At 43.1% G+C, this 17,165-nt stretch overlaps 1 protein-coding gene across 2 annotated transcripts in view; it reads left to right on the top strand.

Annotated features, from left to right (window-relative positions):
- The window catches only part of LOC149351244 (solute carrier family 66 member 2), a 34,394-nt gene extending 21,588 nt beyond the window's left edge, over positions 1-12,806 (top strand). For both annotated transcript variants that reach the window (XM_089580530.1, XM_089580529.1), the window contains 2 exons: positions 3,969-4,185; positions 10,125-12,806. In XM_089580530.1, the coding sequence (XP_089436656.1) occupies positions 3,969-4,185; positions 10,125-10,323 (416 nt within the window). In that variant the 3' untranslated portion in view covers positions 10,324-12,806. The remainder of the gene's footprint in view (positions 1-3,968; positions 4,186-10,124) is intronic.
- The last annotated feature ends 4,359 nt before the right edge of the window (positions 12,807-17,165 follow it).

Here is a 17,165-nt window from a genome sequence, read left to right as displayed (position 1 = left end):
TAGAAAGTTTCGGTGCGGCCCTTACACGGATCTTTTTTTTAAATATTTTCTTCGGGAAAACGGGGTGCGGCCCTTACACGAGTGCGTTTACGCGGTGTGTTCAATTTTGAGAGTCGAAAAATTTCCGGAAATTTTACCCCGCGTAATAGGCGCACCCCGAACTTTGAGCCGAATTTTCTGGAAAAAAAGTGCGCCTATTATGCGAGTAAATACGGTAAAAGCTACTCCTTACTATTCAAATAAGACTAAATCGTTTTTTTTTTATTTTTTAACATGCTTACTGGAGAGTGATAACATCAGGCGGCTTTGTGTCAGGCTGTTTTTGCATAAACCAAAGTAATGTGTCACTCAGGAAATTTAACAAATGCACTCAGGGAAAACCTGGAAAACTCAGGGAATTTGGAAACGTCAACTTGGTAGACACCCTGGCCTTATCTCTTTCCTTATTGAACTTGTTCAAATCGATCGATTCGACCAGCAGCGAGAAACAGCCCATTAAACACGCTTGCAGCCATTTGCAGATGTGCAGTGCTGTGCTATGCATAGCTGAGAAACTACTACAATTTCAGATACAGTTTTATCGTTCTCTCCAATACATTTCTTTTTTTTTTTTTACCTCTTTTTGAAGGCTGTCCTTGTATATAGATTGTGTTGAGCAGGGTGTCTTCATTCTGTGCCGACCACGCTTAAAAACAGCGGTTATATTGGGATCTCAGCGCATTGATTCTTGACTTCTTTGATGAAAGTGGTAGTGACAGGTGTGAAGAAGGCAACCATTCAGCAATTTCTTGACATCGATGTCCAGGGGTAGTCAGCCTTAGTTGAATCATGAAAAGCCTATGCACCAGCCTTATGTCATGAACGGGCATAGAAACTGCAGGCTTTGCTATAGAAAGGGCGCAGCTGAACATGAAACTAGCATTTTTAGCTCTGCCTATGAAATGTAAACTGGCTTTTTATAGCCTCCAGGGACCCCACAGTGGTTCTGAGGCTAACTTTTTTTTTTCTGATGAGGAAGTTTTGCACCAAACATTTTGTGACTTTCTACAACTATATCTGAGATATAATAAGCTTTTAAATATACATTCAGGAATATTTTACTCCCGATTTTTGGCTCTAAAGTTTTTGTTTTGGTCACCTAAATTTTGCCATTAAAAAAAGTTTTTTTCATAATATGCTATGACTATACTGTTTTCTTCTTTAAATTCTTGAAAATAGAGTTTTTTTAGGTATGTTTTTATATCCTGCAATAAGCTAAAATATTTACATTTACAGCTCAATAAATTTTTCACGCTCTCTTTTTCCTGCGGTAAGGAAAGAGTTAAAGTAGTTCAGCAAGGTCAGACCTGGAGTGTTTAATGGTGCTGCATTTTTTATGCTTCAGACATTGAAAAGGGGAACTAAAGCGGCAAACCTTCCTATTTCCTTTCTGCCAGGCAAGGAGGAGCAAAGAAGCCAAAGTGTGCTCCTTGCTATTGTATTCACGACCATACTTTTCAAACTTGCCACAAGGTTAGCAACCTCACAGATGTCAAGTGCCAAAGGAGGTTTACTATCAGCAGTTTACTTCAAGCACCCACTGTAGGACAAGTTCAACTCATCCTTTCTGTTCTTTTTTTTTTATGCCACAGCGTAGACAGCTCATTCGATCGGAAAGCCGTCGGCATAGTCGGCACCATGTGTCGGAAATAATAGGAGGCTGCGTAAAAAAAATCGCATCATGCCACCCGTTGGCCGCAGAATGTTCTGGATGCTGTCATATGATTCAGCGTTCCATGCGTCATAAACTGGCTAGTTAAGGTAGAGCCTAACTCGCTGCAGGGATTTGAACCGGCGACCTATAATCAAGGGCTGCGTAAAAAAAATCTTATCATGGTAATTTGTGGTTCTAGTGATTGATGATTGATTGGCGTTTACGATTCAGTGTTTCGTGCAGCATAACCTTACTATAGTCGGCTACAACTTAAGTCTGCAGTGAAGCTCCGCCCACATTCAGCCTTCGTGCACAGAATTCCTCCACGACAAAAAAGTAGTCCGCTGCTTAAACGCTTCTTGTTACCTAAACAAGAAGCTTATCACAAGAAAAAAAATTATGAGCTCTAGAATTTTGATACATGGATTGTTTGATATAGTGAAACATTAAAAAGCTGATTTCGTTTACAGTTGCGATTGGCCAGCGGAGTAATACAGGACGCTGCGGACTGCGGCCCAGTGTTAGCAACTGCTATTTTTTTAAGTTGTATCCTACTATAGTTGTATCCTACTACTATAGCCTGTCTCACGGCAGGGATTCAAACCAGTGACCTATAATCGTAGGCTGTGTAAAAAAAATCGTATCATGGTAATTTGTAGTTCTAGTCATTGAAGATTGATTGATATATGGTAAGTGAAGACGAGTTAATGAAATCATTGTAATTAATTGATTAATTAAAGAAGTGAAAAACAGAAAAAGGGGGTTCAAAGCTGTAAAAATGCTCAGAATGAAAAGCCAGGGCTTGATGATGCTAATTAAGAAAATTTGGAGTGTAATTGATCAGTTAATTAATTCAAACAATTTCAAGAAATGAAAAGCATTGGGAGGTGTCAAACTGCCCAGAATGGAAAGCCTAACCCACTACGCTATCGCCTCATACCCTTAAGGCAGAGCTTAAGTGCCCTGTCCAATTTTTTGTTTTTCCACGTGGTACATTAGGCTTTCTAAGCCCTGGCAAGCCACAGTTTCATAGAAGGGGCTTTTTTAGGCAAGAAATTAGATTTAACCTGACATTTATAAAGTAATCAAGATAGCTGGGGGGGGGGTTAAGAATGGGTAAAAATACCCTAACACAAAGGGCCTACTTAGAAAATATCTAAGTGCTGCATAAAATTTCCTGATTTTTTTTATAAGTGAAGGTGATTACTATTTCGTATTGTTTTACCTACAAATAGAGGAGATTATGAAATGAACTCTAGGCAGCAACCTGGTAGGACACCGTTTTTCATAACTCATGCTTTGCATTGCATTCTACCTCCCAAATTGCTCTTTCTGGCAAGAGGGATAGTATTAGTCATGCACAGGTTGCTACATTCAGAGGCTGTTGTCACCTGTGATTTTTCATTATTAATGCTGTTTAATATTATTACAAAAAGCTAAACACAACTAGCCATTTAGTCACATTGTCACTTTGACTTATGAAGGCCTGGTAGGTTTTAGTAATTCTTGTTAGAAATATTGGCGTGACTTGAGATCAGATTTGAAGGGCTTAAGCATTGGGGCCATAGTAAAGCTATAAAGTTAGTGAACGATCTTCAGTACAGTTGTTTTAGGCTGCTTCGAAACCCGTTAGCTGTATATCTCATGCAGTTCAGTGCTCACATGCGAGTAGTACTACAGCTTGGTCATTCCATCCAAGCCATACTGCCACTTACTGCTTCTTGCTTTTGTCTTCATTGCTTTGTTGCTGCTTTGTTGCTGCTTTGAGCACAGACCGTGACACCACTGATCATTCCTGACACGCATCCCCTCTCACACCGCTTTCCTTCCCCACCCCCGGGGCCTTCCTCCTCGGAGCGAAGGCCCTATTTAATCCCTGCCAATGATGGACGCTTTGCCCAGACGAAGACAAGTCCCCTTGTCGAAACGTTGGCTCAAGCAACCTGAGGTTTTCCCCTCCCTTGTTCATTTTGTGATCGCCAAGGACCATCTACCACACCCTCTCTCTACCATTGTATACGTAAGGTAGCACTAATATTTTAGAGAAGTTTACCATGTACTAGCATAATGTGATAAACATATAGGTGATCTGGTCACTGTGAGCAAGTGCACTGAAGAGCCCATTGTCATTGATGTGCGCATGGTAATCTCCGTAAACACTGAACTATTCTTCTTGCTATGTTGAGTGCTGCTGGCCGGCATCATATTGTAGTCTTGTGTGGTGTGTGTGTTAGAGTGTGAAATTGATTTACTGTGTTTTTGATTCCACTTGCAGAGTCTCCCTGGCGGCACTTTTGGGCCTGGACAGATTTTCTGAGCTACGTTGAATTCCTTGCCACCTTTGCATTCTGCTCGGGAGCTCTCTTGTACCTGCTGCTCGATGTGGAACTTGTTGTTGAAGCTGTGGGCTTTGCAGCTTTGCTTACTGAGGCACTGCTGGGGCTCCCTCAGTTCTGGCGTAACTTGCGTAACCAGTCTACCCACGGTATGAGGTAAGCTACCTTCTACTAAACCTTGGAAGAGTTTCAATCATTCTTTGGCTTTCAGGCGTGGATCAATTTCCATTACCAGGGATAAGTGTAGTAGACTTATTGTGTTCTCATTTTCGTGGCGTGGAAAGGTCATGCAAGTGGGTGCAAAGAGTCATTTTTTGGTTCTATATGTATAAAAAAACTTAACAATTGAGCACCTCATGTCTTTTGATCATAACGTGGTGTAGCTTGGCTAATATGCTGTATGTGTTATTTTAAACAAGGGAACTAATGGTTGCTTTGTACAGATTTTTGCCACATCTAGAAAGCGGGAAGTTAAAGAGAGAACAGTTACTGACAGATTTTTTCACTATTTGCACTAATACAATTTGAAGTCTTAAGTGCTAATTCTTGTCCAACAGAGCAGTATTTGGCATCGACCAGTACTTTTTGGGCTCTTCTTTCACTAGAATTATTTTACCCTGAACCGGGGTCATCACTCTTGGATTAAGAAAAGGGGAAGGAGTGAAAGCCATGGCTTCCTGAGTCGCCAGTTTCCCGTAGACACCAAGTTGTTTTCTACTGTGGCATGAACATTCATAATGTGGTGAAGTTTAGGTCATGGCATATAGGATATGTAGCAGTCATAGAGCATGTTGCAGTTTTTGGGCCTACTTTACCGTGGTTCACTTGAATGGTGGTGCTTATAGAGTTTCAAGGCTTTGGCTGTAGTGCTTGCATGATATATGTGAAGGATCAAACAAGGCACGCTGCCATTCCGTTAAACGTGCCCTGTTTAATCTCCACCTCTTCGTCGCCTTCTTTTTACCTCGCCTCTCTTGCGATCCTCATCTCTGCTTTGAGCAGCACAGACTATTATGTTCGGCTGCGACTACGAAGGGTAAAGCTTGCATCTTCACTGCTCTTCTTCAGTTGATGGCCTCCATAGCTGTCTCCTCGACTTTTGCGTCGTTTCTTGCAACCATCAATGACTGTAGGACTAGGCATGGAGGCAACTTCTCTGTGGGGGAAGTCGAAAGCCAAGGGTGAAGGCCAGTGGCTGAAGTCTGACTTCAGTGGCATATTGTATCAGAAACATGTTGAACCATGATGCAGCGAATATATGAGCTTGCTGCCTGCCCACACATGTCACTTGCTGGCATCATTGGAGTTTCCTTCCAGAAGCTTCACATCAACTTTCTTTCCGTCAGTCACATTGAACTCGGCAACCTTCCCTTCACCAACACAACGAATCTTCCATGGCTTCTCATGCTCAGTCATGGTACAGTGAGCAAAGATGTCCTAACTGGTGTCGGTGTGGTTGTTGAAGCCATAACCTCTTCTTACCTTGAACCATTTGACCGTGCACATGCTCCAGGGCATCATGGCGCATGATCAGTGCTGCACATCCCTGTGTTGATATTGGGTGCATGGACCTGTGGCAGACTGACCTGGGTGAAGTGAGCATTCTGCAACAACTTGTGCAGTGCGGTGACCTGGTGCACAAAAGCGAGGATGGTAGCTTCAGTGTCCTGGGTAGCCACAATAGTCGCATGGGTGGGATCATGCATGGCGTTGACAACATACTGTTGAGCGACAGGCATGGACCGTGTAATAATGCATGCCTTGAGGAGCCAATTTCTCAGTGACGTAAGTGTCGATGTCCTCAACCTGAGCTTGCTTTCATGACTGCATCCTTATGGACTGGGCATTGTAGGTGCTGGTTGGGTCGACGAAAGCAGAAATGAGGGTTGCAGTCTAGTCCCACCATGTGGGGTAATGGTGGCTCTCGAAGAGGCTCCAAGTTTGAATGGAACCTCAGAGGTATCCTTCCACAAACACTCGTGTGATGTTGGGAGGCCGAGCTGAACGAAAGGTGGAATTGTCCAGAGCCTGGATTCACACGTCAGGGTCGTCAGGGAAGCCGTGAAATTCCGGAAGGTTTGCTAGTATTAAATATGCAGTCAGACGCAGTCAGCACGGAGCAGTCAGTAGTGGCTGTGTGAGGTGGAGGCCAAGTCCTCTAGCAGGCGGGAGAGTGCCGAGATGGCCTTGCTGAAGAGGTGTGGATGCCGTTCTTGAGTGGTGTGGGGTTTGCCTGCAGCAAGGAAGCTAGCTATGGGACTTCCTGCCTGCACTGAAGCTCAGTGGAATTTGTGGAATCTTCTTTGGTCCCACCACTGTTAGGCCATTGTGAAGGATCAAACAAGACACACAGTCATTCCTTTTTTGAGCACTCTCTGTTTAATCTTCTCCTCTTCGTTGCCTTCTCTCCTTTCTACCTCGCCTTTCTTGTAATTGTTGTCATTGGGGCTTTGCATAGTGCATGCCATTACACTCGCCTCGACTGCAAAGGGTGAAGAACATGGTGCAGTGTTTATGGTGGACACTTTTTTGCACACCTGCGCCTTCAGTACATTTCTTTAAATGAGGCACTTGTTCCCAATGACCTTTGTCTGAACCATGCTTTAACTTAGTTGCCCACTGGGTGCAAGCATGCTGATAGGTATCTGGTTTTAGAAAAGGCATGCTATCACCACCTTGACTGGATCACCTTTTTGATTCATCTGCTGCAACTGTAATGAACTTGATGGGAGCACCAACCTCCCACTTGGGAACATGAAGCATCATGTAGTTAAACTACTATGCTCCAATGTTTGCCTCTGGCACTTCTGCTCGGATTGTATACTATGTGCTGTCAGTGTGTTAAGAATGCAGGTTAAAGTTTATTTCATAATAAGGTAATAAGTACTTATTAGCATCCACCCACGCTGCAAAGAAAAGCTTTGTTTCCATATAGCTGCGCCTGGGTGGATGCTAATAAGTAGTCCCTTATTACAAATCAACTCAATGTTGGGGAGTTCCCCTAAACTTTGTACTAAGTGGATTCATGAAACTTGGCTCTGGGTTTCTTGACTTCATATCCAAATTTTGATTTCCTGGCCTTAAAAGGCAACTCTGATGTCTTTTTATACCTCTACAGATTTTACTGAAACTTTCAGAGTACGTTCTATGCAGTTTTCTGGTCATTTGTACCAAATTTTGCAGCCAGGAGACATGTTGTTGAAGCACAAATAACAGTAAAAAATTTTTCATTTCATGACCCCAGTTGGGGCGATTTCTCCAGGCAACCTTGCGTGTGTGATGTCACAGGTTGCACGCTTGTTGATATTTGCTCTGAATTCGCTTAAAGAGAGAATTTCGCACCTGTTTTTGGTCACTTCAAACAAATGATGACCCAAGCTGTCGCTTACAGTCGCCAGTTTTGCCAGTCTATGCAGACACAATAAGTTTTGGGACAAGTACGCATGACATCATAGCCTGGCCGAAACCTATTTTCAGTTTGAGTATCCTTATTTCTGCTGTTCTAAAATACTTCTACTTGGTGTTTTGAAAAACAGTTTTTTGTACCGGAGAGAGGGGACTTTAAAGATTGTAATGTGGTTATCAACTCAAAATGTTTAAAAAACACTCAAAGTTGCCCTTTAAGGTATTAAATTCTTGTACTTATGAGCAGAGTGTTACAAAATATATTTGGCTTTCAAACTTTTTAAAGGACTGCCAGGAAAATATGCAAAAAACTTTTTTAATTTAATGTTTGGACTAGCCTCTCATGCACTTGCAGGTAAGGTAATCAGTGTGATTGAAACACCTTGAGGCCATCTGCATCATCATATGAAAGAAGGAGAAGGTACTGAGTTTTCTTGCAATGTAGGATGGCACATTGCTGCATTTTTGCATTTGATCTTTGAAATTGCTCATTTTAGGGAGGAGCTGCTGTAGTGGCTCAGTGGTTATGGTGCTCGGCATCTGACCCGAAAGACACGGATTCGATCCCGGCCACAGTGGCCACATTTCAATTGAGAGGCCTGTGTACTGTGGGATGCCAGTGCACGTTAAAGAACCCCAGGCGGTCGAAATTATCCAGAGCCCCCCACTACGGCATCCTTCATGGCCTGAGTTGCTTTGGGACGTTAAATTCTATTAACCATAAACCAGTCATTTTAGGGAGGAATTTTGGTTCCCATGGACTTAGCAAACCATGAATCAAGATCAAATTTCAGTTTGGTCAAAGGCGCACTTACCTGTGAAGTGCTTTGTGATTGAAAGCTCCTTAAACCACCTGAATTTCTTGTGTGTCTAGAGCTGCAGTGGTAACCTGAGGGCTGAGCACCTGCCTTGCATTCAGAAGGCTCTGGGCCTAGTTGCAGTACTGATAGGAACTCACAATTCTTTATTAAGAAGTCATTTACTGACCAGGTGCTGAGCTTTCCAGAGCACTCAGATCTCAATAGAGGGCCAGAGACTTGCTAACACTGTAGGCAAAGTGCTGCTTGTGATGGATGTCAGGTGACATTATCATGTGCCTGGTTGACTGTCTTTCACTATTATGAGTGTGCCTAGGACATTTGCAGTCATGCACCTAGTCTTGGGCTTAGAAAGTAAATGCTTGCCGGTTAGTGGCACCATGGGGTGTGTCCATGGAGTGCTGCAACAGTTTCTCTTGAAGAAGGGATCCATCTTAGGTTTTGAAAGAACTTATAGCTGGCTAGTTCACTGCAAAGAGCAAAGAAAGGTAATCTCTTCAGGCTCTTTGGTAATGCACTGTGCTTGCACATTCTGGCCACATCATGGCCGGGGCCATGGCCTGCATTGCTTTCGAAAACACAGGGTTGTGACAGTGTAAATAAAACACTGAAAATGAAAAGGAAACAATATGCATGAAGCTATAAAGTAACGCATTGCATAATACTGCCTGCTTTTCAGTGCTCCATAGTTTTGTTTCCAGCAGCCAGTGGCATCAGTTTTGCAATTGTATTGTTTTTGCTTTCTATACAGTATTTCACCTATGAATGTCAGGAATTTTTTAAAAATAGGCGTTTTGAGTTAAAAGAGTGCTTTTTTCGGCACTGCATTGTCATGGTGTGGTGCATCAGGATACAGCTGAGACGTGCTAGCTAGCAGGCATCATACATCAGCACGCCTGTCATGTGCTCTTTGCCCTCTCGCCACTCCCAGTCGGACACTGTGAAAGAAGCACATGACACCCCCATCGCTGACACCCCCATTACTAAAGCCCCCATCGCTGTGTGACGCATGCTTGTAGGTGTGTCAAGCGCTCTTTCTGGCCGCATGGTTTTGCTTTCACCCAAGCGTGGCCTCAAAATTCCTTGCACTGCAGTGGCGACGAGAATGACATTTTCGAAATTCTAAAAACTGATGTGGATATTGCTTACGGTGTGCTACTAGCCTCTCAATAAATAAAGAGCCTAACAATAATAGCCTAACAATAATAATAAAAATAAAAAAGTTAACTTTTCAGTATGAGTTAACCAGCCTACTAGTTAACACGTCTTAGCTTTCTGATGCACTACACCGCTGACAATGCTATGCTGCGCTGTGCAACCGCTCTTCTATCTCAAAAATCCTATTTTTAAAACATTGCCAACAGTCTTATTTGAAACACCCTGTGTAGTGAACAATATAGCGGTTAAACTTACGAATATGCAGCAGTTTTTGTTGATGCCATTGTTACTGTTGCCTGTGAAGAGGAAGGTTTCATCACTTTATTGCCAGTTAGTACCATGCTGGACTTTCATTTCATGTTGGGTCAAAAGTACAGAGTTCCAAAGACTTGATGTGTTCTTTTCGAACTACCTGAGTGAGTTTTTAAATTTAAAGGTGCAAAGTACGAGTATTTTGTGTATTTTTATATTGTGTAATTCTTTTGCTTTATTTTCTTTCAAAGTGATCTGATGATAACTGTGATTTAAACAATGATGATCTTTGAGTGCCAATTTTTTTTTTTTACCCTTATTTCTGAAATCACAATCCTGGACTTCTATTTACAGTTGATGAAGCCATATTTATGGTTCATTTTTTTCTTCTCTCTGATCCTGATATACAATGCAACTTCAAACCAAGGAAAATTATGCCATGTTTTGTTTTGTTTCTTTCAGCACTCAGATGGTGCTCATGTGGACAGTGGGTGATGTTTTTAAGACAGCCTACTTCATTGTGCGCTTGGCACCAGTGCAGTTCTGGGTGTGCGGTACTCTCCAGGTGTCCCTAGATGTTGCCATTCTGACACAGGTGGTGTGGTACAAATACCAGCCAGCATCTGCCAGAGCATCCAAGCACAGTACTCATATCAGCTGACAGTGCCATCCATATGGGGGCAGTATTCATGAGCCTGCAGTTGTAGCTTTTGCTGCAGTGAACTTCTTTGCCATATAAATTTATTCAGCTTTGCTTTGTTTGATATACAGTTATATCTCAATGTTTAAGTTTTTCACTATTCTTTGTACCCCTAATGCCAAAAGTTCTGTGATTTTGTGATTGTCAACAATGCTTTTGTTATCTCTGAAAGAGGGGTATCTTGTATTTTGAAAAACTTTATGGTATATTGACTTGATTTCTGCCAAACATGGAATGCAAGATGCTGCAAGCAGCCACAGCTGCAGGCTGACAATAACCTTTATCAATGCACTAGTAAGCTGCTGCCGTTTTCGCATATTATTGACCTGGTTATTTATGCATTCTTAGGGACCTTAATATCGGCTTTCATCACAGTCCTTGATGAAATGTGTTGCACTTTTTCTACCCTTTTTTGTTAAAGTAGCTTGATCTCACAAAGTATAAGTGAATTCCTGCATAAGGAGGAGGTTGAGGTCTGATGGGCTGACTGTTATTGTTACTCGATTCATTGAGTGCCTCAGGTAGAAACCCTGTAGTAATGTTCATTAGCCAGCTGGGTCAGTTTCTGCTGATGTGGCTGTTCTGCCACCTATGAAATGCCAAAGTCTGCCTTTTTCTCTACAGAGATGACATTGCAAGTTAATGCCTTGTGCTTGTTGTGTGCAGGATGTGGTACAGAGTGCAGAGAACACTAAAAGTTGTGAAATTTTTTACTGTAGTCACTGGTGTGCTCAAGCATACTCTGTTTCATTTGCTTCGTGCTTTAAGGCATGTGAATGATAATAACTTCATACTTATACCTTAATCTTTTTGTTGTTTTAATCTTTGTGACAGAATGCAAAAAAAAAAAAAAAACTGATTTGCCTGACAGTTATTTATATTTGTGTGGCCCATTATTATGGTCTGTGTCAGGGCTTTCAAAAATATTTTCTGCAAGGTTCCTAGCTGCATTTTCTTCTATTTCTTTTTTTTGTGTGTGTGGGGGAAGCAAATCGTTTTATTTCAGCTTATGTAGGCATTGTTTGGTGTTTTGCTTATTTTCTCACTTACTTCATGTAGCTTGGCTAACCCTGTATTATATTAGACGGACTCCTTAAGATAAAGGGTCATTAAATATTTTATACGGACCCTTACTTTATACTGGTGCAAATTTCTTAGACTGGACCGCATTGTGCCTGAAGTTTTTTGTTTGTTTGTTTTTTCGTATCAAGCTGCCTACTTGACTAAATCCTGTGAAGCACACCAAACCTTTCTCTTAGCAGGGGAAGGTTTGATAATTTGTGATCAACTTGTTCTCTTCCTTCTTCATTTCCATGAGTTTTTTAAAGGTAAGCTTGATGTCTAGCTCACCGATCTGCTTATAATGCACACTACATGTTGTGAAAACATAATGACAGATGTAGTGCAGATTTTCGGGGCATATTTTACCACACTATGTACTCTCTCATTGTAATGGTACAAGATCTTTTGGCGGGGGTGGATGTTCATTTTAGATTGCTGATCAAATAAGAGAGAGCTTGCAATATTGGTGTGAAATTCTGCCAAGTTTTATAAATTCTGCTTTTTTAACTCTTTGAAGTTGCTCCCACTAACACTGAGGCATGGTATACATTGGGGAGAAACTAAAATTTAAAACCTTTTTAACATCTTTTTTGAAGTAGTGGTTTTTTATGGTACTTTAGTTTTCTAGACTATGTGCAATAATGCAAATCTTCTGAAATATTATAGGAAAAGATGTGTGGGTGCCACAAAAAGGTGGGAATTTTACAAAACAGCCTTCATTAGCTTGATGTACTGCACCAAACTTTGTAAAAGCAAAAAAAAAAAAGTATTTTGTAGAGTGTGGGTATACTGGATGTTGTGGCAGGATTTGCCTTGTGCCAGTGTTCAAGAGAAGTTCTGGTTGTAGCTCTAGAAATGCTCATATCATCGATTAAGCTCTAGAATAGCAGTTCTATACTTCAAGTTGCCTGTTGTTGTACCAGTGGCACAGCCCAATTGTACATTATTTTTATTACTGTTATTAATATGTAGGCTCTATGGTTGTTTGTTGGCTGAAATTGTCGTCTGTCACAGTTAACAGATATGACATCAGATTTCTGGTGTTTCTACAGCGTGTTATAGCAGACCAAGCTACATGTACCTAGATGCGCACTACTTTTCAGGAAGTATGATTTCTTGTGGCTCTAGATATATTCCTCTTGGTCATTTGGTCATTTGCTTTACTGGTGCCTGAGTATTTCATTGTCACATGAATGAAATGTCTTGCATATGGTTAACATTCATTAACCCAGTCTTGCGGTTGTGATGCTTTTATGCACTTTTTACCCTGCCTGTAAAAGTTTGGTGTGAAGTGTTGAAAGCATATACCAAAGATAATATATTTGTTATGTGATGCAAAGAAGCCTATTGTTGATGCAAACAATAAAAGGTGCTGTATCATGCTTCTGAAGTATTTATTTTTACTGGCCTAGCTGATGGAGTTTTTATATTATTGAATTCATTGTCACATCTGGCACACAAAACGAAACATGTTTGTTATTTCATATAAACAGAAAACCAAGTGCTGTGTGCTTTGGCAAGAGTTTCTTGCTACTGTTCTTCCTGGTTGCCAGCTATAAGAGCAGCTTAGGAGAAGCTGTTTGCTACGGCAACAAAGGCAAACGAATAGTATGTCACTCTTGAAGTGACCTTCTGTTGGGCAAGCTAGGTGATTGCAACATGGGTGTATTTCAGACTACTTTGTATGTTTCATTTTTTGCCTTTGACTCTTGATATCTCCGGTGAATGCCATTGCCCAAATTCCGTTGTGCTGGACAATAGGACACTGAATGCAAGGTAGCTGTGTAGAGTAGTGCAGAAACATTGAATATAAATATAAAATAGCACATGTCCTGTAACTGATGCCTTTGTCAGACAAAATGACGAGCCCATGAACCTGCAACATACTTAGAATGCAGAAACAAATGGCTGTTATCTTTTAATGCAGGGTCGAAGACAGTGCTCGAGTTTGCTTGAATGACTTACCAGATGCCTTATTCATTATTCTTGTTGCCTTGCTATTCAACTGTGACAGGGAACTGCATGCTACGAGAAAAAATGATAGTGGGATTAGAACACTGTTTTGCATTCCTTTTGACTCGCTTATACAAATGATCTCTTGCTCTTGAGCAAATTTTAGCAGCATTCACATGCACAGTTTTTCACCAAAAACTGTGTGTTTAGCAAGCTTCATGCTTAGCTTGGACATTCCCATTGTAAAATGTGGCCCCTGCTGAGCAGTATGAGAATAGTCTTGCAGCCCTTTATTACCTGTGCTAATAGTAATGCCAGTTTTTTCTTGATTGGTTCAAAAGCTGGGTACTTCCTTGCATTGAAGTAAGACATGATGTTGGGCTCGTCGCTTCATAGTGATTGCAAAAAAACTGCACGGAGACGAACTGTGCCTCTTCTTGCCCTGTCGTCTTCGTGCAATTTTTTTTGGAAATTCCTTGCATTCTTAAGCTAGTACAGATTCAAAAGAGGTCTGGGCATGACATGTTTATTGGCTGTGAATACAGTGGGAGACGGGAGTCTAGAATCAAGTTGAGTTTGGGATAAGGTCATTACACCTGTGCTGTCAGCTTGGCTGCCATGTTTGTGCATATGGTTGGAACACTTATGTAGAATAGGCTATTTCAATGGTACTATGAAGGCTAGATGGATTTATTTTCTTTTTTTCTATTGCCCTTTATCAGAACACCTGTCATGTTAAATCTGCATGGCGCATTCTGCGCTCATAAGGTGAAGGTGTGCATAAACAGTCTGAATAATGGCAAACATTACCAATGACAACAGTGCAATCATGTTTACTTTTTCCTGAAGTAATGCCAATCAGATTCATGAATATATGTACTGCTCTTTTCTACATTGTACATGAGGTGACTAGCTGAATATGGTTAAATAAAATTGAATGGCAGTCACGTGCAGAGTTGTCAGCACTCTGTCCTTGCAAGGTGCATAAGTGAAGACAATACAGCGGGCATGTGCACACTGGCAATGTGCAAATGTACCAACATTAGCATGCTATTGTCTGTGCAGAGTTGTATGCCAAGGAATGTAGAGGTTTCAAGTGTATACCCTCCCTTGGTGCAAGGAAGTGACATTAACGGCTGTCACTTTGATAGAAGCAGTTTTTTATTGATGCTGTTGCCATGACTGCTGAAGATAGGTAGTGTGACCCAGGAGAGGGTCTTTTATTTTTGCAAGGATCAGTTAATCCTTAGTACAGAAAGGAAAACGTTCATGGTGATGAAGGATTACATGTCACATACTCGCAAGTTATTCTTGTACTCATGAATGTGACCATCACAGGGAAATGGAAAACTTTTTATCGAATACTTATATTTTATTCGTATCCCAGTCCTGTTTTTGCCCTTTGTCACTGGCTTGAGTGCTGCTGCACTCATGCTGTCGCCAGGATACAGTGGTGGAATTGCTGCTCCAAATTGCGATTTGTGCTACAGGCTGCTGCACGAACTAGTTTTTGCTCACATTTTACGCCACTTCAATGCTGAAAGGTAACTGAAAAGCTTTGGCAAGAACAAAACCACAAATGTTGGTGCTTTCAAATGTTAGCTGTGCACTGTTTCCACGGCAGTGAAGGTAAGGATATGGGAAATATTGGGGATTTCAAATAGTTAGTGAATATAATCTGCTATTCGATTTCACTGGTGCCATGCGTTTTCCATGTGAAATATTGAATATCCGGAAATTGCGGATTTTCCTGCCCCCCCCTGAACGGGTGGTTCAAAATTTTGGCCTTTCTAATGAGCGATTACTAGACTGACATACACGATCTCGATTGTCGCATATACGAACCTAGCGCTTTTCTTTTATGGCCGATCGCCAGCACCAGGCAGAAGCTCACGTGCTGTAGTGCTGGCCCTGCATATCAAAGAAAAATCTACTGCCATTGAGAGCTCTTGCGCTCGGGGATTGGCAGACAATATGCAGCACTACGCGGCTCGTCATGCGACAACGCAGCCGCTATGAATGCGCTATCGAAGATTGTGAACAGGCGCCAATGCACCTATTGTTTTCTATCTCTACGATGTGAGGACCTCACGGAAACGGCCTGCAGAGGAAAGCGGAGTGGTGGTGGAAAAATTTTATTGCTATGAATAAAGAAATGAAAGCAGTGGAACGTGGAGCCCCTATTCCAGGGCCTCAGCAGCCCGGGCTGCCCGGATGGCCAGCCCCACCAGCTCACGCTGGGAGGCGAGATCCGAGCAGGCCAGTACAGTGCCTAAGTCCACCGCTCATGGGAGCAATCGTGGTGGGAGGGGGGCTATAAGTGAGGGGGCCTGGTGCATGCCCAGGTGGGATGTATTAGGGTGGATGCGGCCCACACCATGGGAAGGGGGGGGGATACGGAAGGATGGATAGGGAGGGGAAGGTGTTATTAGGCGCCACCAATGCAGAGCCTAGATTCAAGGTGGGTTGTGGCAAGCGCAACCGAAGGCCACGATAGTGCTCAAGGAGGTCGGAGGCGGAGGGTCCAGCGGGTCCGCTGGTTTGCGCAATCAAGCTCGCATGTTCGTAGCCTCGTTCCTTTCGATACCCGCGTGGCCTGGCACCCACACAATCAAGTGGGGGTCCAGGTACATTCTGGACTGGGGCAGTAGGCGAAGGGCACGCCGGTGTATGCGGCCGCGCATATATCGCTGCGGCAGTCCGCCATGGCAGTCCGCCATGGCAGTCCGTGAATACTATGGCGGAGGGTGCGGACGCAGGCCTCTCGCCTACCGCGGTGCAAGACGGGGTGCATATGTTTCGCGGGAGCGGTGAGATGTGAAAAGCTTGCCGGAGAAGATCGGGGATCAGGGCAGTTATCGCCTCGGACGGGGTGTCTGTTGAGGAGGGCGCGACCAGGAGGGGTACGTGGTGGCTAAACGGTGTCGTTGAATGGTACGGCAAAACAGCGCTGACGGACGGGACAGAAGAAGACGAGACAGACACATGCGCTGATGACGGACGGGACAGAAGAAGACGAGACAGACACATGCGCTGAAGAAGAAGACGAGACAGACACCCCAGCCCAACTCAGCCCTCTCCTTGGTGTCGTTGACCTGCTATAGCGCGGCCTCCGTTAGTTCAGGGAAAATTTTTGTTATGCCCAAGGCGCGAAAACGTTCAGTAGAAGTTAGTTATATGGGGTTTTATGGCGCATAAGCAACTTCAGTAGAAGTGCTCTGAGGGAGTCTTAAGGCTAGTATGTACGTTTTACGAAGGAGATAGCCCATTTCTTTCCCCTTTTTTTTAGTGCGTGAAAGGGTAGACTAAGTGGCCCGATTGAAGGTCCGAGCCTGAACCAGATCGTGTCTGCATGTGGCTACCCGGGCTATCATACGTCCGATCTGGGCGATCGAGGTAGCGATCGTGCGGATGCAGGTGGTATGGCGCGCGTGCACGCCAGCGGTGCGTTTGCGGTGACCACATTTGCCCTGCCCAATTTTGGTACATTAAAATGGTTCTGTAGCCCATATGGGGTAAGAAAAAGCGGTATGCGAAAACGAATGTCTCGGAGCCAGCCTGCGCTGGTGCATCTCGCAAAGCGCTGCCAGCGCGTTCTATCTCGCGGTATAGTTTCGTTTTCGCGCCTTCGGCCGTGTGTGCACGCCTCGCTGCGGCGATGGAACCGCGTCAGCAGCAGTAGCTAAAATTCAAGCCGCGCGTAAGCACGCAGAGAATAATTTGAGAAATTTCTTGAAAGTTTTTAAAACAAGCTTTCTGGGCTCTTGTGGAAGTACACTTTGACCGCC

Source organism: Amblyomma mixtum, chromosome 3 (assembly GCF_055824585.1).
Source record: "Amblyomma mixtum isolate Tamu chromosome 3, ASM5582458v1, whole genome shotgun sequence".
NCBI classification, from domain to species: Eukaryota; Metazoa; Arthropoda; class Arachnida; order Ixodida; family Ixodidae; genus Amblyomma; species Amblyomma mixtum.
This window is presented reverse-complemented; position numbering and strand designations above follow the sequence as displayed.